Source organism: Fringilla coelebs (genome assembly GCF_963513975.1).
Source record: "Fringilla coelebs genome assembly, chromosome: 5".
NCBI lineage: Eukaryota > Metazoa > Chordata > Aves > Passeriformes > Fringillidae > Fringilla > Fringilla coelebs.
The window spans coordinates 57,528,990-57,556,018 of NC_140033.1; the positions used below are offsets into that span (position 1 = coordinate 57,528,990).

General features: G+C 46.4%; 2 protein-coding genes across 2 annotated transcripts; one reads left to right on the forward strand and one right to left on the reverse strand.

Annotated features, from left to right (window-relative positions):
• Positions 1 to 553: 553 nt before the first annotated feature.
• On the reverse strand, positions 554 to 4,896 carry MED21 (mediator complex subunit 21). Its single transcript, XM_084205780.1, has 4 exons — positions 4,505 to 4,896; positions 4,125 to 4,239; positions 3,807 to 3,907; positions 554 to 1,847 (listed from the first exon to the last, which is right to left on the reverse strand). The coding sequence occupies exons 1-4, from the start codon at positions 4,544 to 4,546 to the stop codon at positions 1,671 to 1,673; spliced, it is 435 nt and encodes a 144-aa protein (XP_084061906.1). The 5' UTR covers positions 4,547 to 4,896; the 3' UTR covers positions 554 to 1,670.
• Positions 4,897 to 4,899: 3 nt separating this feature from the next.
• TM7SF3 (transmembrane 7 superfamily member 3) lies at positions 4,900 to 24,114 on the forward strand. Its single transcript, XM_084205779.1, has 12 exons — positions 4,900 to 5,798; positions 11,746 to 11,900; positions 13,696 to 13,846; positions 15,401 to 15,521; positions 16,300 to 16,471; positions 16,782 to 16,959; positions 18,221 to 18,307; positions 18,717 to 18,797; positions 19,507 to 19,659; positions 20,781 to 20,878; positions 21,441 to 21,603; positions 22,074 to 24,114. Exons 1-12 carry the CDS (start codon positions 5,729 to 5,731, stop codon positions 22,334 to 22,336), a joined length of 1,692 nt encoding a protein of 563 aa, XP_084061905.1. The 5' UTR covers positions 4,900 to 5,728; the 3' UTR covers positions 22,337 to 24,114.
• Positions 24,115 to 27,029: the final 2,915 nt, after the last annotated feature.

The window sequence follows — 27,029 nt, forward strand, 5'->3', positions numbered from 1 at the left end:
TTTCAATTTAAGACATCTCAAAAAAAAAAAATCCACAAAGCCCAAACTTCTCCCTCTTTTCAAGTCCACTAATTCAAAAAGCAAACAAACAACAAAAATTCACTCCACCTTCATCCACACCATCTTGAGAAGCACTGGATGTGGTTTTTCCCAGGGAAAAACCAAAAACCAGGCTCCAGGACTGACTTCAAATAAAAATCTGGCCTCTCAAGCCTCCCCAGGACATGGGTAAAATAAATCAAGGACAAGCTGCCATAGGCCTAGGGCTGTACTGTAGTCTGTTCACCCTCCAATCTTTTTTTCCTTCTGCAGATTCTGATAGTACAAGAGTTCCACAACAGCAGATTAAATTTATGACTACAGATATGCATATTATTAAGCAATGCAATACCAGTCTCATTAAGTACTTACAGTTTTAGTATTTGTTAGAGGTAAGAACACCTTTGTCTTTTTTAATCCTCAAAACACTGTGCTGTGCTACACTTGTTGCATGCTAAAGGCATTTTTGAATTGCTCTGATTTGTCTGGGTGGATTAGCAATATGTGTAACTTTCAAGTCATTGACAGTGTAGTCAATATGTAGAAACAGGTGGTTTTGATCAGGAAATGAGAAGATGTTATGTGGCAACAAACAACATCCTGCAATAACAAGGCTGGTAACTCAAAACAAGAGAAAATGAACAAGTTTAACCCCAGGTTCATGTTACATTAGCTGCTGGTTTGGTGTTGGGGTTTTATTTCAAATATCACAAGAGAGACTAGTATTTCTGTAGTCCTACAACAAAGAACAGAAATTCACCCTGTGATTGAGTGTGTGAAGATAAATACATCTCTGTAGAGCACCTCGGGGACAACAGGAATCTTGTTGCTTATGATCACAGCATTCATATGGCAGCCACTGCTTACACTGAAAAGCAACTTTATGTAGTAAGCTATTTTCAGTTTTCTCATAGCTGATTTTTATCCAGTCATCCAATGCTTCCTCATCACTGCCTGCTCTAGAGGCACTCACCAGTTGCCAAGAAAATACAAAATATCAGTAAAAGCAGAGAAATAGTACAAGCGAGAGCAACTGTGTCAGTAGCAACAATGGACTCAAAGGTGCATTTGTGAATTACAAACAATAATAAATGTCAATATTAGACACCTGCAGGTTTATTTATTTGTAAATGTGATGCCAATGACAAACTCTGTAAACATCAGAGTTTACTTTTTCTTTCATATGCTGGGTAAAGGGTTGTGAAAGCAGCCAACCAACATTACCAGTGCTGTTAATTAAAACATGACCATCACTGCATTCACAGCACTGTCTCCAGGGGACTCTGGTCAACTCCTATGTGTCTGAGGCTTACAAAAAAACATATCATGACCACAGTGGGATTAACTTATACAAATACTTGTAATATGTAACAAATTCGGTTGAAGTCATATTTGTGAACCGAAAGCTCGTTTTAAGTCAAAGAAACATCAATCCACGCAGATCCGTAACAGAGCCCCTGCAGAAGCGGTTCTCACACAAAACCCGCAGCCGAGCTGTGCCAAAGCCGCCGCTCCCGACCCAGAGCAGAGCGCGGGGCAGCCCCGCGGGAGGGCCGGGCCAGCCCATCCATTCCCGGTGCATCCAGAGGCGTTCCCGAGGCTCTTGGGCAGGGCCGCGCTGCCCCCTGGCGCTACGAGTCGGGCAGGGGCTGGCTGTGGGTGCCGCTCCGCGTCTTCAGCTGCGACTGGGCGATGTCAGCCAGGGCGCTCTGGATCTTCTCGAGCAGCACATCCCCGCGGTACACCACCTCCTCCAGCCGCGCCGCCGCCTCGTGGTTCTCCTCCTCCAGCCGGTACAGGCTCTCAGCCTTCAAAGCAAAATCGGGATGATGCCCAAAGATTCTTGGCTGTTTTTCATATATTCGTATCTCTGGATGCTACTATCACATAGTCCTAGTATTCTTCCTGCTGTTTCCCTTTAGAACAATAAGCTAACCCTTCTAACGCATACTTTCCAACCAGAATCTGAGAACATGCAAGAAATGGGGCACAGAAGCCCCTGGAAAAACTCCAGTGGGGTAGAATGCAGGGAAAACTACCTAACCAACTACTCTTCTAATTGGCAATATTTATGAGGTATGCTAATTTGTTAAACTTATAAAATGGTAGAAATGTGATGTTGGATGTGCCATGACCATTGGGATGCCTGGAAGCTTCCAATAAAGGCCTGCTTTTTATTTTACTATTTTAACACTCTTGCAAGAGTTTCCTCTTTTGATATTAGGCACCAGGGAAAAGCAAGGATCTTCAACAGAACACTTAAGTGACTTTGCTACTCAAGGATGCTGAGGTAACAGCTGGTGCTCTCTAAAAAGATAAAGGTTCTCTTGTTTAATAGTTGACTGCAACCAGTTCACAGATAAGAGCAGAATTTGTACTGTCAACTTCAGCAAAAGGGAATTCACAAGGGGCAGGTAAATTGTGTTGAGCATTCATCTAGCAGCTCTTTAAGACAAGACTCAGATCTGAAACATACACCAAGACAACTTTAGTATAAACAACTTTTTTCTATTTTCCAATTTTCTAATTATTTTCTATTATTTTCTAATTAACCACATTTTATCTACCACTTCTCAACTAAACCTACAGTGCATATTTGAGAGTGTTTCGAGCACCTTCAAAACCACTTCTTGGAAGACTATCAGAATATTTAATACTGCACCAAATTAAGCAACAGAAAATAAAAATCAAAACTTGAATCCAAGTGATGGAATCCAAGCTAATTTATCTTAAAACCATACCAGACAGAAAGTATCAAAAATTTTTGTGACATGAAGTTCCTCATTAAGACAGCAAGAAACTGTTGAAGTATCACCTCTAAGGAAAGCATATCCCTACTGGATCACCAGCTCCTCCTTCTGGAGCATCCTGCTTTGCCCACACCAGCTGCCACTTTGATCAGACTATGCTCAGTCATGGAATAAACTGGAATTTGTCTGCAGCAGGCATTCTATCTTCAGCTATTAAAAATGCACTTATAGGAAATTATGCTAGTGTTAACGAGTCCAATTAGGATGTTCAGCAATTACTGTGACTAGAAAAGTTCCCAAATTTAACCTCCTCTGTTTAAAACCAAACGTGATGCCACTGCCAAATCATTTCTCTTTGGCCCAGTCACTGTCAATCTTCTGTAAAACACTTTTGAATGCTTACAGAGTATCAATGCAGGTTTAAAACTTCTAGGTGATCTTAAAGGTGTTTATCAGGTTTGTCAGGGTAACAGCATTCTACATCCTTTATGCAATCCAAAAAGAAAATACTTTATATAAATCCAGCCATTAAGAGTCACAAAGAAAAAAAAATTGGTTTTAATAGGTAAAATCTGTGAAAGAATAGGAAAAAAAATTAAAAACCAAGTTTGACTGGTTCAAAGGAAGACTCCTTGTTATTAAAAAGTGGTGGAATTATTTCGTGACAGAGCTGAACAACTTAAAAGACACCCTGCAAACTCTTTAACGAGAAACAAAGTGGAAGAACAAAAGACTTCTGTAATGTTGGTTCTGTGACTACAAAATGAAATGCAAGAAAATATGAATTATTACACAAGGGGGAAAAAATAAAACAATGCACAAAGTATCAGTACTGTTATATTTGTTCTGTTAATATCTGGAAAAAAAAAGGGTGAGCAGTTTCCAATATAGTAGTGGTATGATAAAATCAACTTTTTTCAATGTCCTCATGGCTTAGAGATGAAAAAATGTGTTTAAAAAAAAGGAGGAAATTTGCCTTCAGGAGCATTCTGATACTGGAATTAGGAAAACTCCTACCTGCAAAGCTGCTGTGGATTCTTCACTGGGCAGGGAATCTATGAGAACGTCGATATCCTTGGCGGTGCGAGCGATCAGAGCTGCGAACAGCTGGGCATACTCTGCACAAAACACAGCACAACTCAGGCAATCAGGGAATTATCAGAAACAAGCACAACTCAGCCGTCACAATACTATGCAGAGGGTGCAGCCACATCCATTGACGACTTAACCTCCACCACTCCACCAGCTAAGGGGGGATCATTTGTCGAGGGCGGATTTTGCATTGCCGAGCGCACACCACGTTGGCGTGCGGGAGCCGCAGGCAGCCGGACTCACCCTCCGTGGGGTTCACGGGCTGATCCTTGTTTATGGCCGTCTGGATGTTGCTGAAGGAGGCCGGCGGGCCGCACTGCTGCAGCACTCCGATGGCGTTACAGAACTGGTCCGCGAGCTGCCGGCACCAATTAACACGGCGTTAATCACCCTGCCCCACCGCTACAGCCACCCCCGGCTCCCGGCGCACCTCGCCCGCCCAGCATCCCGGCCGTGTGGAGGGGGCGCACCCCACACCCGTGGCCATTCCCCCGGCCGGGGGGCTGCGGGCGGGGGCCGCATCGCTGCATCGCCGCATCCCCGCACAGGCAGCGCAGCCCAGCCCAGCCCAGCCCGTGCCGTGCCCCGCGGGCCCGGGCGAGCGGAGGCAGCGTTCGCCTCACCGAGTTGACGGCGTCCTGCAGCTGCGTCAGCCGGTCCGCCATGGCCGCGCCGCCACCGCTGTCCCTGAGGCGCGGGCCCGCGGGGCGCGCGCGCCGCCTGGCGGCCGGGAGGAGCGGTCGGACAGCGGGGAGAAGCCGCCCGCAGCGGGAGTGGCCGGGCTCGGCACGGCTGCCCGGGGGGCGCTGGAGTCACCGTCCCACAGGGTGTTTAAGGGAAGACTGGACTTGGCACTCAGTGCCGTGGTCTGCTTGGCACGGCGGTGTTCAGTCACAGGTTGAACTTGACGATCTCAGAGGTCTTTTCCTTCCTAAGTGATTCTGCCACGGCCTGGGCAGCTTTTGCTGTGCAGCAGTCGCTCTGTTCCCAGCTGGAGGCCGCAGAGGCTCGGGTGCTTCACTCCAGCCCCGATCTGAGCAGGGAAAAGCCACAGTGTAGTGCTCCCAACAAGCCAAATCAGATACAGCACCCGGCCTCCGAGTCTAGGGGCTGGAGAAAAAATGCCATTTGTGCCAGTCGGTTTGTGCCCATCTTTCTTATCTCTGACAAATGGGTACAATGCTAATCTTCTCCCAGGTGGACCTTAGAGATCATCTCTTTCCAAACTCCTTCAATTGGCAGGGACACTTTCCACTATCCCAGGTTTCTCGGAGCAACCATCCAACCTGGCCTAGGACACTTCCAGGGATGAGGCAGCCACAGCTTCCCTGTGCTAGGACCTCGCCACACTCACAGGGAAGAATTTCTTCTAATATCCAATTTAAACCTCAGTTTGAAGCCATTTCTGTTATCCTGTCACAACATGCTTTAGGAAATAACCACCCTGTAGCCTTGCCACTGATGCTGCGGGTGTAGCAATGATACAAATAATACGCCCGAAGTGTTTTCCCGACGGCGTGGTTGGGTGAGGATTTTGTTTGCCCGCGCACGTAAGCAGGAGGTGGGGTCTCTTCACGCTCCAAAGTTAAACCCCAAGATCCCAAACTGCCGCTGCGACCCCCACCGCGCATTTTTAGGAGTTCGCAGCTGTTACCGCGGCCAAGCGCGTCCACTCCGCCCTCCGCCGCCCTTCCCGGCAGGGCCCTCCCGCAGGTGCCGGAGGGGGCGGGAGCGGCTCCATCCAGCCGGGCGGGCCCCGCCTGCGGCCCGCCCGCAGCGCCCGCCCCGCCCCAGCTGCCCGGCCTTCCCCGGCCTCAGCCCCCCTTCCCCGCTCCCTCCGCGGCGCCATGTGGGTCTTGCTTCGCTCTGCTCTGCTCCTGCTGCTCATGGGGGTCCTGCGCCATGGCGGAGCCTCAGGTGAGGGCGGTGTGAGGCGGAGCGGGGGGCGCGTGGGGCTGTGGCCGCCATTAAGCGGCCGGAGGAGCCGGGCTCGTACCGGGAACCGCGGGGCTGTGCCGGGTCATGTCCAGCGGCAGGGGCTTGCTGCCAGTGCAGAGCCTCTTGCGGGGTCCCCGGTGCTGGCCGCTCTCCGGAGGGCGACCTGCCGCTGTCCGGAGGGATGAGCAGGAGTGCGGAGCAAAGCTGCCCGCGGCGCTGTGGAAGCGATTCGGGGTTATCTTAATCTTTCATGCGGACAAGGAGAACCACCCTTTCCCCCCTCCCGCCCCTTTCCCTCCCTATCCGCTTTTTAAAAATACCTTAATTGCTACGAATGCCATAATTTTAACTGTTTGATGGATAATTCGGAATCATTTTAGGCGCGTCGTTGCGGGGGTGCGGTACAGCTGATGCGGCTGGTGTAGGGCTGGATTCCCCGAACAGAAACAAGGTGGCATTCGGTACCCCTGAACCTGAGTTTCCATGACAAAGGGAACATGGTTAAAAGGAGGTTTGGCTTGGTTCCCCCCACCCCCCCGACCGTGTACAGGTGTGCACGGGTTCCCACCACCCTAGTGGATGGTGGGTTGAAAACCACTGTCACTATAAAACTGGAGGAAGGAGCAAAATCTAGAATTTGTAGCTTGATTCCTAAACTTACTTTTTGTCCGTACTGATGTAATCTGGCTTTATTGGCATGGGCGTTTTTTGTAATTTCCCTGTGTTCCTGCATGTAACTAAAATAGGAGTCCAGAGTTAAGCTTGCTATAATAAGTATAGTTTGGGAAGATTTACAGTCACTTTTTTTTTTTTTCTGGTTAAATTCTTATCTGTTCAAATAAAGGAAAAAATAAACAGTTTCCTCTCAGAGATAATTCAGAGATAAGCAATCAGTCCTTTGTATCAGGGCTGATGTAAGCCTCCTCGTCTTCGTTTTGCTTTATTTTTATACTTGCTTCTAACTATAGACACATAGAATAGTTTGGGACCTTAAAGCTCATCTCATTTCAACCCCCCTGCCATGGGCAGGGACACCTTCCACTAGGCCAGGTTGCTTAATGCCCCACCCAACCTGGCCTTGAATGAATGAAGTTTAATTGTCCCAAAGGAGACTCTTGGGATACTTTGCAGGGCTGCAGGACAGCATTTGGAACCAGTCCCAGGTGTGGAAGGCTTCTCTCTGCCCAAGTCTCATGCTCAAGATCCTAATGGAGAGCCAAGTATTCCCTGTTTCTTGCAGGACCTAAAAGCTTTGGCTGGCCACCCGATGGTCACAAGCAGGTGTGAGAATGAAAGCTCTGCTTTCTTAGACCTTAATGTCCTTAAGATAACTTAGAGGATGCTAACAAGCATGCTTTGTTTGTCTCCTGGACTTGATGAAAATGGGTCATGTGTTGAGTAATTTTTTTACAACATGTAAAAAGGCAAAGCAACTATGAGACTAAGCAAACTGCTTTGCCTTGAAGGAACCTGTTGCTGTTTTTCCTTGCATGATTGAGGGTGGAGGGGGAAAGTATTTCCCTTGTGAAAAACTAATAAGCTGTGTAATTTGTGTACCAGAGTCTAGCTGATCATTAGGACTTTTAAACAAGGTCACTTGCTTAATGGTTCACTGATTTGAAATTGTCTTGTGCTTATTCAGTTGTGGACACCCACTTTGCAGGGATGGGCTCTCCTAACTTCTAATCCTTGAAGATCCTACTTCATTTTAAAAGTGCTGATTAGTAAAATCTTTGCATGTGTGATGGCCTGTGTTACCTCTCTGGGCTTCTGATGGGCAGCAGCTCCTCAAACTTGGTCTTTGTGCAGAAGTGTTTTATACATTGTGTTTGTTGCCTTCCAGGGAGCTCTGTCTTCCTGAGGAGTTCAACTGGCTGTGTTTGCTACATCCAAACCAGGCTGTTTTGGAAAAACTAAAGTGAATTCATAGTGTAATCAGGACTGAGCGGTGCTTTTGTAAGGGGAGCTTATCTGGGTGAAACTTGTTTGTGCCATCTGTTTAGTCTATGCAGAGGTGATGCTTTAGAGTAAGGAGTTCACACAAAACTCTTCCCTCACTTTTCAGGCTGTAACAGAATAGTCCTCTGGGAGGGGAACGGTGCAGATGGTGACAAGCCACATTCTGTGGTGTCATCTGCTTTAAGCATCAAGCTGTTCTAAGCATGAGGCTCAGTACACACAGAGTCAAAGGTCAGAAGTTTTCAGAAGTGTTCCTGCTTTTGGGAGCTGGGTAGGTGCTGTATTTTTTGGGGGGTTCAGTAGCGTGGGAAGACAGACCCTGTAGCCAGACTCCCATGATCTGGGTCTGCATGGCCTTACAGGTCTGATAGGATATGGCTCCAGGCTTTATTCTGTTAAGTAACTGTATGCTAATGTTTTTCTTACTCAAACTGGTTGTCAGTCTAAGCTTGCACTTCTTCATTAAATGTCTTCATGTGACTACTTGTCACTGGAAAGTTCTCCTTAGCTCCTGAAGTTTGCTTACATCATGTTGTTTTGCATATCCACTGCAAGGTGCTCAGCATACAGTAGAAATGTGTTTTCTCTGACTGCACAGAACCTCTCTGAGGGAAACATAATGTTTAAGCATGGCTCTGCAGGTGAAGTCTGTTCTATATAGGCAGCAGGGGCATTTCTTCAGTTGTGTTTCCTACTGGAAATTGGCCTGCTAGGTGTGTTTCAGAACCCTGTGTGATTAACTGCACCAGGGTGGTGGGGAGTAACACTTGGCTATCAGAGCTGGAAAAGTGCTTTACTCAAACTATCACAGCAGCCAAGAGCTTGGCACTGAATCACCCCAATGGAAACAGTTAAAATTGGGTGTAGCCTGTTGGGGAAACTGTGTGTCACAGGGAAGGGATAACAAGTGTAGAAGCTCTGGAGTTGTTTGTCTTGTTGTTTAGAGTTAGGAATAAGGACTTTTGATCTCAAAAGAGTTCCAGGAGGTTCGATTTCTTTGCTGTCTTTACTGGTTTTGCCCTTCATGTGAGAGAAGAGGTAGTGTGAGGTGACAGAGTGGGCTGTTTGCTCTGTTCACCAGTGCTGTGTGCAGGACTATCTGTGCTCCAGTTCTTCTGCTGTTTATGGAGCAATGCATGCTCAGTGCTCCATCTCTGCTCTGCTGCTGCTCGGTTTTAGCAATGCTGACTTCCTTTCAGCATCTGTTCAGTTGATAAGCTCTGTAATAGTTTGGGTTCCTCTCATGTATCTAACCCAAAATTACTCTGATGTGCAGTGACTGTTACAGTCTTTCCTACAGGGCAAGGAAGAGAGTATAGCCTGACTCCTTGGAGTGCTTCCAGATCTTCACTGTTGGAAGCAATAAAACAAGTTGGGATGCCTGGATTTTTCTCCTGTCTCGGTTGCTGACTTGCTGGATCAACTCTCTCACTTGTGAGGTGGTGTTAACTGTGCTGCTGGTCCTGCAGACCTGTCTGGTGGGTCACCTCTGGGCAGATCAAGCTTGCCCAAAGGAGAAGGTTGCATGCTGTGACCAGCGCTATATGGTCATTGAGGTCTCTGTGTCCACCTTCAAAGGATGTTTGACAAGACTGAACTCTGTGCTCAGGGAGTCTAATACCTGTCTGGTATTAGAACCAGAGAACTGGCGATAGCAATAGGCCTGGTGAATTGTGAGTTGATTAATTCAATTAATTAGTCTTGCTCACCACCTCCCCTTTCTGTCTCAGTGCACCAGAAGTGACAAGTGACAGAGATGGAGAAGGCTGGAAGGGTGCTGTGCTGTGTGGCTGTGGAGCAATTGCCCTTCCAAAAACTTCTTAGAAGGTTCTGTTGCTCTGCAGTGTTCATCCCCTTTTAGGCCTCGCTGGAAGTGTGGTTCAAGGAGCCTGTGAACAGCAAGCTGAGCAAGACTTGTCTGATGGGTGTAGATGTTCTTCACCCTGAGTCTCTGCTCTTGTGCCCAGACTTTGGGGTAACGTGTGTCACATGTGCTGTTCTCAGAGCAGTTATGCAAACAGAAAGCAATATAGAACACCATACCTTAATTCACCACGCTAATTAAACTTGAGAGAGTGCCTCTGACATTTAGAGTCTCATGATCATGCTGTGTGTCCTGCTGACAAATCTGTCCTTATTTATGCAGAGGCCCCTGGGTATGGGTACACAGTGGAGGTGAGAAACAAGGCTGAGCAATGCAGCTTTTTCCCCTTGATGTAGATCACACAGAGAATGTGTATGGTCTCAGCTTTTTTCTTAAAGAACATATAAGTGTGAATGTCTTGTGGTTCAGGAAGCTCTGCTGAAGTTTTTAAAGATCAAAGAAAAATATTTTTCATGCATTGTAAGCATTCACTGTAAATTTCTGAGCGTATAGATGTATAGTCTGTGCCTCCTGAATGCTTTTCTTTAGCATTCATACTGCTACTTGCATTTGTGGTAGAACTTGAGCTAGTGAGGAAGGATCTGAGGTTATCTGAATGCTGCTCAAGGGACTCTGAAGAATTAGAAACTGAAGGATGCACAAAGTTTTTTTTGCAGCTTTAATTTTACATTACTGTGTGAAAATTTGGTGTAGAAGCTTCTACCTTAACACAAGCTGCAGATGATGGAGCAGAAAAATGGACCATCTTTCTTTCCTCACAAGTGGTTTATGAACCCCCTATTTTAGCTGAGGCTTTATTTGTGAGGCAGTACTGGTATTAATTGAATTTTGGGAGTGAGCATGTAGGGGTTGAAGTTCTCTTACTGAGTATGGAGTGGAGGAGGCAAAGAAACTGGCCAATGATGCCAGTTCTTGGCAGGAGAGAGAGAAAAGTAACAGGAAAGCAATTAGAGAGTACTGGGTATAGTTTCAGGCAAGTAAACTGTCCCTTCACTTGTAAATGGGAGCCCCCCAGTGCCATCAGCAAGTGTCCCTTGGATGATGCTGCTGGTGATTGTGTTAGGGAACTCGGCAGTACCAAACCTTTCCACCAGAGGCAACTTCATTGGGGAAGAGTGTGTGTGTGTCTGTGTGTGTGTGTGTCTGTGTGTTCAGGCTTGATAAGTTTTAGGTCTGTTTGGGTACAGAGGCAGGCAGAGGAATTCAGGGAAAAGCGTGGAAGGCATTGTGCAGCCTGGCTGCAACCACCAACCAAAGAGCATCTCGTGGCTTCTGTGTGGCTGCTTCACTTTCCTCCCTTGGCATCCCCTGTCCCTGCAGCACAGGGAGAAGCCAGGCTTGCTTGCAAGACTTGAATGACAAGCCAAAGCTGATTCTCAAAGATCTTGTATCCTAGGTCATGTGGTTCTCTTTAAATTAAAATGACAGTGGGTCATGGGTTTATGCTCATTGTAAGAAGAAATGGTCTAGGTTGTGTCTAGGAAAAATTAGTCAGATTTTTAGGTCTAGAGATGGGGATGCAGCAGTCCTAATTATTAAAAACCGTTTGGCAGCAAAAAATGTGGAATAGTTTAAAGTGGGTTAATGTATGTATGTATGTAAACTACAGATTTGACTGTCTTCTGGAACTTGACTTCAGTTCCCATGGTTTGTAGGAATTTACCTGGAAAGTCTGATGGATATTGTGAAAGTTGGCTGCTGGTACAAACATACCTGCCTGTATTTGCCAAAGACCAGGCAGTCCTCAGTACCTTCTCTTACTGACTTTTTGGAGTGTAGCTGGCTGGTTGGCTGAGCTGTATCAAATCCTTAGGCCTGGCAGGAAGCTCTGTCCCTGTGCTCAGGTGAGTGCCAGGCTGCAGGGCAGGTACCCTGGCTGTGCCTGTGTCTGCAGGTACAGCTCTGTGTGCAGCAGTCTCTGAAAGCTTGGTACAGCTCGCAGGATGAGAGCAGCACAAAGCAACATCCTGCTCTGCTCCCAGCTGATTAATACTGGGCTACTGGAAACTTCCGGATAACCCTGGTAATTGCTTCCCTCTGGACCAAAAAAACCTCTGTATCTTACTTTTTTTTGTAATGCAGGTCTTCTTGAACTCTCCTTGGGAAAATTCAGAAATGTGCTACTTAATCAGACCAATCCAGTGGAGGCTGTAATCAGGAACATCGCCAGCAATGTTACTGTGGTTATTTTTCAAGTGCATGCCCAGCACAGTGATGTGGTGATATCCTTTGATAAGGTAAGAGTGTCACTTCTGTTAAGTGCTGCCTGTCTTTCAACAAAGGACTTGGCTCTGGTACATGTAGGACTAATGGACTGAAGCTGTATAAATAAAGAGTGTCTTTTACCTGCTTGGCTTTTAGACAGTGTTACTGTAGCTTCAGAAATCCTTTCTTGTAGTTATACGTCATAGCTGCTATTTTGAAAGACTGAATGCCAAAGGAATGTCAGAGCTGGCTTGAAAATGTTTCAAGGCTCTTTATTTGGTGGAAGTGGTGCTTTTGTGTCATGTGGCTCTACTGACTGTCCATCAGCTTGTCACATTAAAACCAGATCTGTGTAAGTGTTTGCCAGATGCTCCACACACAATCACTTTGGGATGTTTAGTTGTCTGCTGTTCTCATGGCTTGGGTTTAACCACTGCAGATATAATGTGTTGTTATCCCAGTTCCTTGTCCTGAATGTAATCCTCCTTTGGTAACACATGGAGAAATTCCTCCACGTATTCCAGTGAAAGCTGCTACTTCTAGACAGCAATAAAAACATTCCTGCTGCTGTGCCCTGCATCCCAGTAATGATGGGACAAAATGAGTCAGTAAAATACTAATTTTTGTTGTTGTGGTGCTGGGAGGCTCTCACTGGTATTTGAACAGAACATGGACTAAGCTGAAGGTGGTAGATGGAGATCTGACAGCTGCAATCCAGTTCCCCTCTCTCCACCAGCATCTTTGAAATCAGAATATACTGAGTGTCAAGAAGTATCCTGGGAAGCTTAGAGGATGAATGACCCAGCTCAGCCATCCTTGTAATAGTGGAACAGTCAGGATTACAGGGCTGAAACATTACTGTTACACCTGTTCAGTCTTTGCTGTTGGTAGAATCCTGTGCTGCCAGTTCAGATCCTCTTTGCATTCATGGGCCTTACCAGGCCCAGGGCAGTGATGCATAAATGCAGCTGTATTGCTTTTAGGGCTGGCCTGCCTCTAGAAATATGAAATTGAGCCAGATTTTAGTCTGCTAGGTCCAATGTGCATCCTTGCAGCATTGCCTTGAGTAACTGTTGCTGCCTTGGCCAAAGGCACTTTCCATGCTGAAAATGTGGCTGCAGGTCAACTGGTTTTTTCAGCTGTGAGATTGTGATACTGTCATTGCTGCTTATCTTTCCTAAAGAGCTCTGGTTATGGAAGGGATGGTGGTGCTGGGGATTGGGTCAGTAGTTGGCCTGGCCCCAAAAACATCTGGTATTGCTGGTGTTAAGGCAGCTGTCATACAGTCATGTCTATTCTGGTGGAGATAGGAAGGTGCTTCTGTATGCTGGTTGCCGCTTCCTTGCTGCCATCTCACAACATTTTGTGAGGGATACTCCAGTCCTTTTACATTTTTATTGGTACTGGTGCTAATCTGGCAATCCATTGCCAGATCTACTAGCTAGATTTCACTGCAACTTGCTTGTGATTATCAGCTCTTTAGTAGTCCCACACTTGTCACTTGGGTTTTTGAGCCTGAGCCAGACAGTGTGTGGTGTCAGAGCTCCCTTTTTTCACCAGCTAGGGATGCCATCCAGAGGGACCTTGACAGGTTGAGAGGTGGTCAGACCTCATATAGTTCAGTAAGGCCAAGTGCAAGGCCCTACACATGGAGCTGGACAATTACAAGCACAAATACATTTTGGGCAGAGCCTGATCTGTTGTAACTGGCACTGATGTGTGTGCCTGGCAGGTTGGTGGCAGGAATAGCCTCCTGTGATATTATCAAACTGTGACAGAAATCTTCTCAAGAAGAACTGCTTGTTTCTGTAATTTGTTTCTGTGCAGACTGCGTCGGTGAACAGCTCAGGAGTTGGGCTGGACAGAGGGCTGGTGTCCATCCTTCGGCCGGAGCAGACGGTGTGCACGTGGTACCTGCGCGCCCTGGCTGCTGGCCAGGTGCTCAGCACCGCCATCTCCATCCCCTACATGGAGAGAGGTACGTGCTCAGGGCATGCCAGCTCTGCTCAGGCAGGTCATCTGTGCAATGAAGTGCTGACCTTTCTGTCTTACATGGTGGAAATCTGATGGCGATACCAGAAATTCTTTTGAAATGGGCTGGAAATGTTTTTAGTGTCGCTGTTGGATTGTGAGTTGTGTATAGGAGGTACTCTATGGTCTTGCCATGACTTAAACCTTAGAATAGAAAAGTGCTGTGCATGTGATTATCATACATCTGTTTGGATTGGAGGGGGACCATAAGGATCATCCAGTTCCATCCCCTCTGCCATGGGCAGGGACACCTTCCACTACCCCAGGTTGCTCAGGGCCCCATCCAGCCTGGCCTTGGACATTTCCAGGGATGGAGCCTCCACAGCTTCTCTGGCCAACCTCTCCCAGGGCCTCACCACCCTCACAGGGTTTCTTCTACATATTGATGCCTTGAGAGGCTGTACCTGGAACAGAGACTAGACAGAGCTAAAGGAATAAAGTAGGTATTTATTGAAAGGCCTTAGTAGATATACCTTGGGCAGTACAAGAGCCTGGCCAGGGCTACAGCCAAGATGGACCCAAAATGATCACAAAATGTATGACTGGTCATGAAGTCTCACACTTTTATAAGTTTTCGTCCATTTATGTATTGGAGCTAATTGTCCAATTATAGCTTCAGGTCATGAAGTCCCATCCTCCTTGTTGCTCTCTTCAGTTCTTCATTGTTTATATTTTCTGGGCCTGAAACTTGTAACAGTTGTCCTTGGTCTCAGGCTGGAAAGGGATTGTTTTGTCTACCTACCCTGCAAAGAGAACTTACTAACACCTAATATGAAGTTCAGAGCTATACACCTAGACAGCACAGAATCTGAAAAATATGAAAGCTAAAACTGAAGCTGACAATATCCAGTCTAACTCTACCCTCCTTCAGCTTAAAGCCAATACCCCTTGTCCTGTCATCCCTAAGCCCCTGTAAAAATTCCCTCTCCAGCTTTCTTGTAGGCTCCCTTCAGGTATAGGAAGGCTCCTGGAAAGGTCTCCCCAAAGCCTTTTCCAGGCTGAACAACCCCTACTCTGAACCTTGATCATAGGAGAGGTGCTCCATCCCTCTGGTCATCTGCATGGTCCTTCTTTGGACTAACTCCAGCAGGTCCACATCCTTCTTGTGTTGGGGTGGGGTCTTGCCAGAGCAGACTAGAGGGGTGCATCCCCCCTGCCTGGCCCTGCTGCCCACTCCTCTTTGCATGCAGGATGTTGGTGTCTGTCTGGGCTGTGAGCACACATTGCTGGGTCATCTCAAGCTTCTTGTCAGCCAACATCCCCAAGTACTTCTCCTCAGGGCTGCCCTCTATCCATTCCCCACCCAGCCTGTGTTTGTGCTTGGGATTGCCCTGAGCCATGTGTAGGACCTGGCAGGAGCTTGAATCCTTCCTTTCCAACACTCCAGTCACTGGAGTCACTCATGTGTGGGGACCTGTCGCAGGACCTGATGGTTTTCTGTGCTCAGCGAGTGGATTGTGCCTGCAAGCATGTAACTGCAGTTATGTTCTCTGTGTTCTAGATCCTATTCCTGGGGGCTGCAATCTAGAATTTGACTTGGAAGTGGATCCAAATATTTACCTTGACTACACGTTGGTTGATATACACATCAAGTTTGCCCCTGCAAACTTGGGATATACCAGGTATGTGGAGAACTTCAGTGCACTGAGCCAGACCTTCTGTCCTGTGTTTGGCCAAAAGGCTAAAATAAGACCCTGCTGTAACAGCTGAACCATCCAGCTGCTGGCAGGAATCTTGTTTGCTGCAACAAATGTAAATGGGGAAAAGGAGGAGGGGAAGAGGTACTGCATGAGAGAGATAAAGGTTGAGAGTTACATCTTGTGGGGGAGTTACATCTTGTGCAACCTCAGAATTGTAAGCAGTCAGTAAATACTGGATATTTCCATTCCCTGTAACAGCTTAATTTGTTTGAGAAGCAATTGTTACAGCCAGTTTTATTTCTTTCCTAGTACTAAAGCATGATAATGATCCAGAGTACTAAAGCATGATAATGATCCAGAGTTTTGTTTAACTTGAGAGTTCAGGTTATAAGGTGTTATTTCCTGAGTAGTGCCTGGTGTCACAAGTGATAGGCAGGGAATGGGGAAGACTCTTCAGAACCGCATGGAAAGACAAGCAGTAATGGTGTGGTCTTTGGCTGTTGTGGCCTCCTGGAATTCTTGTTATGGCAATTCATAGGAAGCCTCTGTGAGTGTTAAGGCAGGTACCAGCACAGCCACCACCTGTGCCAGGGTGGTTCTGTGTGATGCTGCTGTGCCCTGTGCTCACAAATACAGTCCAGCTTTGAGTTAGCTGCTGGTGTGCCCCTCTAAAGAGTAGAGGCAAGCCCTGTGGACAGGTAACTGCTGAAAACTGACGTTAAGGTCTGGGGCCTTGTGGCTGATGTGCTTTTCATTGCAGAGGAGCAAGCCCCCCCTCCTGTGATTCAGGGACTGGTCAGAGCTCCCGCTGGCGGCTGCGCTACGATGTGTACCAGTACTTCCTGCCCGAGAACGACCTGTCCGAGATGGTGCTCATGAACCACATACGGAAAATGTCCGGGGTGCAGAGTGTCAGAGCCAATGGCATTAAGGTGAGCCCCAAGCACTGGATGCCAGCCATGTGGCAGTGGGGCTCTCTTGTTTTCTCCTCCCCTGTGCTTATCTTCCTGGAGGGGAGATGTGAGCAAGCTCCCTGGCTCTGCTGGGGAGTGGAATGGCAGCCTTGCCTGCCTCAGGGGCCAGACCTGGGTCAGTAGGCTGGTAGGGAACCTGAACTGTGCCCTCAGGCAGGGAGGAGCAAAACAGCAGTGAGAGAATCTTCTCCCCTGTCAGAAAACACAGTAGTGCTGGAGGGAAGGGTTCCATCCTCTGAGCCTTTCACACAGATACTTACTTTTCCAGATGCTTACACTGACAGCTGATGACAAGACCAATGTCTACTTCTCCTCACTTCCTGGGCAAGGTGTGATCTACAATGTCATAGTGTGGGATCCTCTCTGGAACAGTTCTGCTGCATACATACCTGTGCATACGTATGCCTGCAGTTTTGCTGACCTGGTAGATAACTGCTCTTCCCTCAGTAAGTTGGGAATTGTATGTCCTTGCCAACTCCTCTGCAGCTTCTTGTGCTCCAACGTGCCAAATGTGCTTTAAGATTCTTTTTCCAGTGTGTGTGGGAGATATTTGTTTTACACTGTGTATATTTTGTTACTTTAGTGAAGTCTACTTCTTGATTAGGGAGAAAGTCTAGAATGATGAAGTAGGACTAAGGAGAACCATTAGCAATTAAAGGTTTAACTAAATGGGAATATAATATGTGGCTTGCAAATGTAACTCTGTACTCTGTAGTGCCACCCCAGCATTGTCCATTTAAACTGGATACATAATTTCAAATAATTTGTAGGACTGCGGATGCTGGATGTGAAGCTGTGCTAATAAAACACAAACTAGATTAGCCTCCAGCCAGATTTTTCTAACTGTGCTGGTGCTGACAGGAATCCTGCAGGTATTTTGAAAGGAGGCAGTCATCTAAAATAAGAATGATGATAATGTCAGCAGTAGTGGAGGGACTACCAAGTCATGCTGCTTTGTACAAAGCTGTATAATGATGGAATTTGTGCAGAAACAGCAAAGCTGCCGCTCCCATTATGAATGCAGAAGGGACACGAGTAATTGGTAGAATTTGGTTCATAAAGTAAGATTTGTTCTCCTTATTTTCTTATCTACTGTAACACAAGTGACTGTTGTCAAACTCCGTGCTGTCCTATGACAACGTGAGAAAAATTATCTAGGCTAAACCTGTCTAATTCAGAGCATATGGAAAATATAGTTTACTTCTGCAAATAGCTTAAATATAGGTAAGAAATTCAAGAGAAGATGGAGGTGAGCTATAATGGGATGCTGATGATCATTTTTGTTGCATGGCAAATGTATGAGAGGGAAACAAATGGTGAAGGCTGCAGTGATTAAGTCTATAGCTGCTGCCTGGGTCACTAATCCCATAGCATTGATTTTTATAGATGACTGGATGTCCCTTTTTTAAACCTGAGCAGAGACTTTTCTAGCAAATTTATATCTGTATTATAAAAAAGTTACATCTACTTACAGAAACTTCTCTTGAATAAGGAGGAAGCTCTTGATTTCTTCATCAGTCTGGGACTATTTCAATGTTCTGTTGGAGATCTTACCAAGCCAACTGTTAGTTCAGGCATTGCAGATCTGACAGAGTGGCAGCTCTCAAGTTGTCAGTAAAGTTTGTGACAGCAACCTGACCATACCTTAATCTCTTTGTTGGGACTACTAGTTGGAATGCTTTACTAAACCTACCTTTCTTCTTGTAGGTAAACTCTCTACCAAAGTATTCTTCACTGCTTTTGCTGTTCTTGGTCTTTTCACCTGCTTTTTTGGACACAGATTCTGGAAAACAGGTACTGAATATTTCATCTCATAAATCTGGTTGGAACTTCATAAATGTTACTCTGTGTAATTTAGAATGATGGTGTTATTACCAAGATTCACTTGATAGTGATGCTCTGCCAGTTACGTCCACTGCTTTGCTTTTATGGGCTCTGAGTCTTTAAGCTTGGAGCAGGAAGTTTTTGGGATGCAAAGAATAGAAACCTAGAACTAGGGTGTGTGCTGGGCAATATAGCTATAAATATGTAGTTCTGGACTTTCTGTAGTGCTTGAGGACGCCTTTGTCGAGAACAAAATGTTGTCTGGCTCTCCTTTTATGAGCTGCTATGTTCCTTCTTCATTGTAATATGAAGATGTCTGAAGATCTACTGAAGTGGGCTTGGTCTGAAGCTTACTAAATATTTTTTCCTTTTTCTCTAGACCTATTCTTCATGGGCTTCATTGTCGCAGCATTCATCTTCTTTGTGTTCATTACCAGGGTAACTGGCCTTAGTTATGATGGTGAGTAGTTGTGAAAGGATATCCTGTGCTCTTCCCAAACTCTTGTTAGGAGCCCTTCAGGTACAATCTCAGTTGTGCTGTTGGCCAGCCACAGGAAGGGTAGCAGGGTGATACCTGGGTGCTTGAGCTCTGCCATAACAGCTGAAAATGCAACACAGTAAGTGTTCATTCCAGCATCACAATGATGCAGAATTAATAGCTGCATTTAATTTCAGTATATATCCAAGGAAGAAAAGAGGTGTTTGGAAACTCTGGGAATTTGCAACATACTTTCTTCCTACTTTAAAAATGCATGGGTCTCTATTTGAGATCAAATGTAGGTTTTATCTGTGAAGTGGAAGTAGGTGGTCTGCGCCCAGCTTGTCAGACCAGACAGAATTAGTTCTTTCTGTCTGTGCTACCTCATAAATTCCTTTTTTTGATACATGTGCGGTAGCTTGTAGCCACCTGAACTCCCTGGGAACTCAGGGAACTGATGTACACGGTGCCAAGGCCTCCATTCCAGCCCCCCCCGCCACTCTTTCAGCAGCACATCCCCAGCTGCAGGCTGGCATCTGAGTGAAGTGCATGAAGCACATTCTGGTACTTCTGTTACCTCATGCAAACTCACTGAAAAAAAGCCAAACATGCATGTAAACACAGCTGCTGAACATGTTACTGCAGGAACTGAAGTTTCCAGGATGTTGGAATTTTCTCTTCTCTCTTTCAGTTCGTCTTATTTTGACGGCGGTGGCTGGAATCATTGGAGGCCTGCTCTTGGTTGTGAGCTGGTGGAGATTTGGCTCTGTCCTGCTCAGCATGTTTGTTATTGGACTTGTGTTGGGATTTCTCTTCTCATCAACGCTCTTCTTTACTCCCCTAGGTAAGCACTGTAATCCTCTGCTTGGTGAGTGCTGTGTTCTTGCATGCTGTAGGCACACTGCGAGGCTCAAGAGTGAATGGCACTCTCTGGTTTATCTTACTGGGATGTTTAATGTTCCCTTTCCAGTGCTGGGAGGAGTAGAGATGTACCTGAAAGCTTCTTTCAGCTGCACTGTAATTAAAAGTACTTGGGGAAAAGGGAACTGATTGTTTTGCAGAGGACATGGTGACTATTCCTATTTAAACTGTGTGCCATGTCGGTAACACCAGCTCTGCTCCAGGCACACACTTGATCTCTTGTTCTCAGTCCAGAACAAATCCCAGTAGAAAATCTACAGTCTAATTTGAAGGCTTCAGGCATAAAGGCCTTAGGCAAATTGCTTAAAAGCCACTAAGCCTGCTGAGCTGGAGTCCCTCTGGGACATCAGAGCATCAGCTATTGTAATTTTCAGTCTCAAAACTTCTCTTTTTGAGGTCCTTTGGTGGGACAGGTTTTTGTTCTCCAGTTATCTCTGTTTGGTACTCAAGCCATGATTCTGTGGTAATCCATGCAGTCCCTGGTTGCTCCTCATTAAAGTGGAACAGTGACTCAGCTGGAGGTCAGCTTATCCCCTCTGGTGAATCCACAGGCCTTAGAAGGCAGGGGGGAGCAAAGAAGGGTTTGTGTGATTTAATTTTCCTAAAGCCCAGAAGAATTTGTTGCCTGGTGGTGTGGTGATGGCTACATTTGCACCATACTCTGGAGTCTGATGCAGATTTTTAGTTTGGAAACACACAGAGGCAACAAACCAGCTTTTTACTGGGCAGCAGTACTCTGGTGCTTTTAATTCTTATGAGGCGAGGAACGTGTACCTTGTCAAAAATCATTGTTCCATGGACAAGATCTCCTGTTCCAGCACAGAGTACAGGACCTGTGCTCAACTAGGACAGTTCTTCTGTTCTTGATTAACTGCTCCAATACATCTTAAACAGTCAGGATTTGAGCTCAAAAGCTGGGCTTTTCAACAATGTACTCTTCATGGTATTTTTGAATGCACAGAATTTTGGGCGGAAAAAGCTGCCCCCCAAACACTTGCAAAAAAGGAAATGTTTCTCTCACTGCTGAATGTGGTGTCTTGGCAGGAGACTACAGGGTCTTCCGTGACGATGTGGTGTTCTGGGTGACCTTTACTTGTGTAGCCTTGATGATTCCAGTGCTTTTTGTTGGCTGCCCAAGAATTGTAAGTAACTCTGCTGTCACCTCAGAAGGAAGGAGGTAGAAGGGGGGATCAGACTTCTTAATGCAAGACATTGTCCAATGGAATATGTACAGAAAACTTAGCACAGCTTTGTGAAGCTCTGCACAGGTCCAGTTGCAGGCAGTTCCTGTTTACCCCCACTTGTGCTGAATGGTCCAGAAGCTAAGGAATTACTTATTTTGCACACAGCATCCACTAAAACCAGCATTTAGTTGCCTTGTGCTATCTTATCAGCTTGGCTGGATAACAGGTGTGTGCAGCAGATTTATCACAGAAGAACTGATAAAAATTACAAAATACTTGTCCAGAGAAGCCGTGGCTGCCCCATCCCAGGCAGTGTCCAAGGCCAGGCTGGACAGGGCTTGGAGCAACCCCAGGCAGTGGAAGGTGTCCCTGCCCATGACAGGGGGTTGGAACTGGATAGGCTTTTGGGTCCTTTTCAATCCAGGCCATTCCATGATTCCATGATTATACTGTCTAAGGAGGTTGGGGAATAAAGAGTGTTTATCAGTCTCCTAAAGCTGTGTTTTTTCTCCCTGTTTAGCTGAACATCTTGGCTTCTGGAATAGTGGGCTCTTACACAGTGGTCCTGGCCATTGCTTGTTATGTCTATACAAGCCTTGCTTACATCACCTTAGACCTGCTCAGAAGGGTCCTCAACAATTACTTCAGCAGAGCTTACACCAATGTGCCTTTTCAAAGAAATGGTGAGTCCTCCTGAGACTTTATTTTCCTTTTAAGGAGGAATCACTGCCTCTTTGGTTCTGTTGTAACCAGTAGAGTGAGGGCAGGAAGGGGATGGAAGGAGAACACAGTACAGTGTGAGATTTAACATCCACATGAGAAATTTTAGCCCTTCAAAAGCAGTACTGAGTAGACTCAAAGGCAGGAATCTTCCTGCAGGTGTTGTGACAAAGGCCCTTGTGAAAGCTGCTGCTCAGACTTGTGCTGGCAGCTTGCTGAGGAGTGTGCAGAGCAGGCAGTCCAAGGCCTAGTACAGTGAAGAGACTCTTCCAACTCCCTGTGTGTCCTGGCCTCTGCATGGAGTCACTCTGGGCATCTGAGGATGTGGGGATGATACTTCATTCCTGTCTGTCACAAAACTAGTTCAGTGTTTGTGCTTGGGAAAGCAAGGAATGTTCTGCTTTGCTACAGGAATCTGTTTCTGTTTTTCCAGACTTCATCATCCTGTCAGTGTGGGCAATGCTGGCCCTCAGCGGGATCACTGTGCAGCTCCGCCGGGAGAGGAGCGAGGTGCCCTTCCCACCACATCCCTATCTCACCTGGAAGAGGGAAAGGGAGCGTAGAAGCACCAATGTCTTAGACCCCAGCCATCATATCCCTCCCCTGAGAGAGAGGATCCACAACAAGCTGCTGCATATCAAGGAGTTTTTCCAGAAAGACCAGCCAGCCGGGGAGAGAACTCCACTGCTTCTGTAACTTGCCAAATAACTGGTGGGAATGGAGAGGGGGAACTGGGAATGGTGAGATGATTACCAGCAACCAGCCAGTGGTGCAGGATTTACCACTGCTAATTTGTCCTGCTGAATAAGAGATTGCTGCTTGGCCAGTTTGGCAGAGCATTTCAGTGTCCAGTACACTACATGCTGTTTGTGACTCCTCTGTAGCACACTCTGCCTGCTGCAACCTGCTTGTGTCCAGCTGCAGAATCCTGTACTCGTAGCCAAGGACAGGCATCGATCCTGTGGGGTCTACTTTGCTGTTTGGGTACGTGGAATATCAAACAGGTCTTGGAAAGCAACCTGCTGATTGTTCCTTGCGTGTGGAAATGTCTGCTGAGGCAGTGCCCAACTCGCTCCCAAGGGTGGGGCAGCCTGTCCAGCTGTGAGGGGAGGGACAGGGACTGGACATACAAAGAGTTCTTCCAGCAGGAACTGAGCATCTCCTTCTAACAGGTACAAAACGTGTGGCTGCAGACACGCTGGTTTCCAAGAAGTGTTACTGAACCTTGCAAGCTGAACTGAGTGACTTGAATTGAAACTGCACTGAGTTAGCTGTTGTACGTGTGCACTGTGGGGCTTGGGAACGGGGACTGATCTGAGACAAGAAGACTTTTTCCTTTGCTTTTGGGTGATTTTGTAGCAAGTCATCTGGTCTCTGTGCAGAGATGGTTGCTAAGAGAACACAAGAGGTTTGTCTCCCTGTTTGCATTCTGAACAGCCCATGTCTTGTTTCTGCTCTGGTATAGTATCTTTTTTGATGGTGCTGTCATAAAAGAAAAAATAAGCTCCTTGCAGCCAATTACAATTTTTTTCCTCTGGAGCTGGCTGAAACACTAATTATTTATTTTTAACCATCTTTTAATTTTGCCTTTAAGGGATGAAAACAGCATTCAGCTAGCAAGATACTGACCAGTAACCTTGCTGACTGAATATGTTCCTTACCTATTTGAATTGCATCTGCCCAAAGCAGAATGTAGTATAAAAACAGATGAGGGACCAATCTCATGTGGTGGCTTTATGCTCCTCAAAAAAAACCCCAAGAGCCATTTTCAAAATGTCAGCTGGAGCAATGTGGTTTTGGCTCATCCCAAAGAGACCTGAGGGCGTTTTACCTGTGCTTGTCCCTTGTGCCCTGTCCTGGTCTCCAGTGGGGATCTGTCATGCACTGCAGGATGGCTCAAGTCTCACATGCTGTACCATGACACAGGGTGTGGTGACTCTTCCTCCTTCTCCCAGTGTCTGAACCTTCACTGAGGGCAGCTGAGTGCACAGTCCTGCTGGTGTGAGGTGAGTGGCTGCTCAGGTGCCTGCATGGAGCCTCCATGAGGGAATTCCCCAGAGGTGGAAGCCTAATCTCTCAGCCACCCCTTTAAATTCTTGGTAGGAAATGTGTAAGAAACAGCTCTTTCTGAGGAAACTGGCAAAATAACTTTTTCTGAGAACTGTTGGAAATTAAAGCACCCTGGCATAGACAGGAATGAGTGACTTAAATGGCTTTTCTTTAAGGAGTTGAGAGCTGAAAGACAGTGTCCGAGGTGACTGAATCCTTCTGATGTTTAGAGACAAATCCCATCCTTGCTTGGAGCTGGACCATCTGCCTCAAACAGCAAAGCAAGGCTGCAGTCCTGTGGTTTGGCTCTGGTTTCCCTGTGCTGTTGTGTGGCACATGGGGTAAACAAGTTCTTCCCTGGGTCTCTGCCCATCATCCCTGCACTCATCCTGAGCATGTCTCTGCCATGTGTCAAGGCAGGCAGCAAACCCTTCTGTGGTATAGAAATGCTCTTAAACATGTTTACCTCGGTGGGTTTTATAACTGCTGCGATTAACATTGTGCAAAAAACAAGTTTAACTTTAATTATCTTTTATAATAAAGATGTCTTTTCAAAGAATATTGAAACTTAAGGGGTCTCTTTGTATTCCATGATGCTTTTACAGTTTAGCCTCTGCCTTTGATCTTGTATGGAGAGTTTGCTTTGAAAAATTTCTTGTGGCCAAGGGCTGAGGTGGGGGAGCTTGGCTGGCATTGCAGTGACACCCAGAGGCTGAGAGTGTGGCATGTGCTCTGTGCAGCCACTGAGGGGAGCGCATGGTCCAGAGAGGCTTTTTGAGAGCTTTTGTCAGATGAGGCTCTGGAGAACAAAGGCATGGTTGTCATCCCCTTCTTGCCTGAAAACTGGTCTGCAAGATCACATAGGAATCTTCTAGCAGAAGTGGGCTTTGAACTCTTTTTCTGAGATCCTGACTTGGAGATTGTTTCCTTTTTTTGGTTCTGCCAAGAGATGGTTCAGGAATTTTCTCCCATAGTCCCTAAACCACAGTGATTAACAGTGGTGATGGTCAGAATACATGAACTGATCCACTGCAGTGTTGAAGGGGTATTTTCAAGTCCTTTTTTTTTTGTGTACCCCTTGAAATCCAGGGTCTGTTTAAGTTCTCTTTAGGGTTCCATCCAGCACAAACGCTTCTATGATTCTGTGATTCCCTTCTGTCCTTGCCTAGAGCTGTCCTTTATCTGGAAAGGCTTCCAAAAAAGAGGGAGCCCCTTCAGAGGAATCAGTAGGCTCCATCTAAAAATGTGCATGTTTCACTGAGCCTTGGAGCTTTTCATGTCTCTGCCTTCCGATCTGTCAGCAGCTGTAGGTCTGCAGTGACCTTGGCAGTGTTTTTTGGGGTGAACTTTAGTGGAACTTTGGTTCCTGGTTGGTTTATCCAGTGAAGAGTCAGCGTAAGAAACACTGGAGCCTTTGGGTATGCAAGGTGAGTATTGTGTTAGGTCATTGTGTCCTTACTCAGGGGCAGGAATATATTGATATATCCAGATTTATTTGGATTTTGCCAATGTCTGTCTGGTTACCTTTCCTTCCCACATCCTGGATTAGTAGGCTCTGGTGTCTGAATTTTCTCTGGAAACAACAGCTCCCTTAACACTTGTGTGTTCAACAGATGCTTGTTTATTTATTTTATTGCTCTCAGAGCCTGTCTGCTCCAGCCCCCAGCTCCAGGCAGCCAGCTGACTCCTGCCGAGCATGAAGGGCTTTGTGCTTCCTTGCATGCTGGGAGAAGTCAACTTCAAACCAGAGCAATAAACAAGCTCATTCTGGGGGCAAGAGGGAGTGGCAGGAGAAGAGGGTTGTGTAAAACTTCCCTGCCTGCTTCAGAACTAGATCTTCACAAGGCTGCCTCATCAGAAAAAGCATCAGTTCCAACTTTTCCATCTTATCTGGGGTAACAACAGATTATCTAATATGCTCAAAATGAGCTAGATTAGATTTTTTTTTTAATCCTGAATGCTGAGGGTGAGGCAGAAAGCCATTTGCAAGAAGCAAAGAAGCACAGGTGGGGAATTGTAGGAGGCAGCTGCTGTTTGCTTAGCCAGGAACGTAATGAGTTGCAGATGATGAGTCATTTAAAAATGTTTGCAGTGTTCCTGAATGTAGTATTGGAAAAGGGAAGGTGCTGATCACCCTGCATCCATTGGTGTGCTGTGTTGAGCTTCCAAGAACTGACTTTTCAAAACCAGCTCTACTGCTGCTCACTGCTGGAGGAGCCACCTCAGGTGTATGGATTGGGGGATTTCTGGTGCTGAGAACACTGCAGAGAAGTCACTGTCTGCCATTCTTCAAAAAAGTAAACCTTCACCTTGGGAAATGGAACGAGACTGCAGCTGGAGTTTGTGGGTTTCCCCTGTGCCTGTATTCCGGCTGGTGCCTGAGGAGTGCTGCCAGCACATGCTTCTTCCCAGACTGCAGTGACAAAGTGTTTCCCTCCTTGCTGAGCAGTTGGTTAAGACAGTTGTCAGGTGAGTGTTTTCTGAACGTGGGAAATAAGGATACTCCCTGATACAAGGGCCACACTGGCTCCCAATGTCTGGGCACAGGAAGGTGGTTGCAGGCAGCAGGAACTCCGTCTCTCCTCCCATACAGTTCCTGTTCAGCCCCACTTATGCTGAATGGTCCAGAAGCAAAGGAATGACTTGATGTAGTTTTGCACACAGCATCTACTACAACCTTCATTTAGCTGACTTGTGCTCTTTTGTCAGCTTGGCTGGATAACAGATATGTGCAACTGATTTGTCACAGAAGAACTGATAACAATTACAAAACACTTGTGCAGAGAAGCTGTGGCTGCCCTATCCCAGGCAGCGTCCAAGGCCAGGTTGGTCAGGGCTTGGAGCAGCCTGAGATAGTGGAAGGTGTCCCTGCCCATGACAGGAGGTAGCACAGGAGGAGCTTTAAGGTCTCACCTTCCCTCTGCCCTCATGCTGTGAGCAGCATCACAGTGCTCTCCTGGCCAAAATGACGGCCGGTCGTGCCTCAGACACTCAGACTCCAGGCTCTCAAAAAAAAAACAAGTTCAAGTTTTACATTCCAACAGAAGACTTGAAATTTCCCCTTTTAACCAGAAAAGGAGCTTAAGGAAACTCCCTAAGCCGCTGGGCATTTACACAGGGATCCCAGTACACATAATACTGCATGAAAACAGTGTCATTAGTTCTGTATTTTAACAATCTTCTAATCCCATGTGCTTGTGAAAAAGTCAAAGCTGTTCGAAGCTTTTAGTTGTACATACGAGCCTCAGCTGAACAGCTGCCACACAGAACAGTTTTGGTTACCTTCTTATCTTGTCTTGCCAACAAGGCTCATCTCAGAGCAAGTACCTTGCTTTAGTCA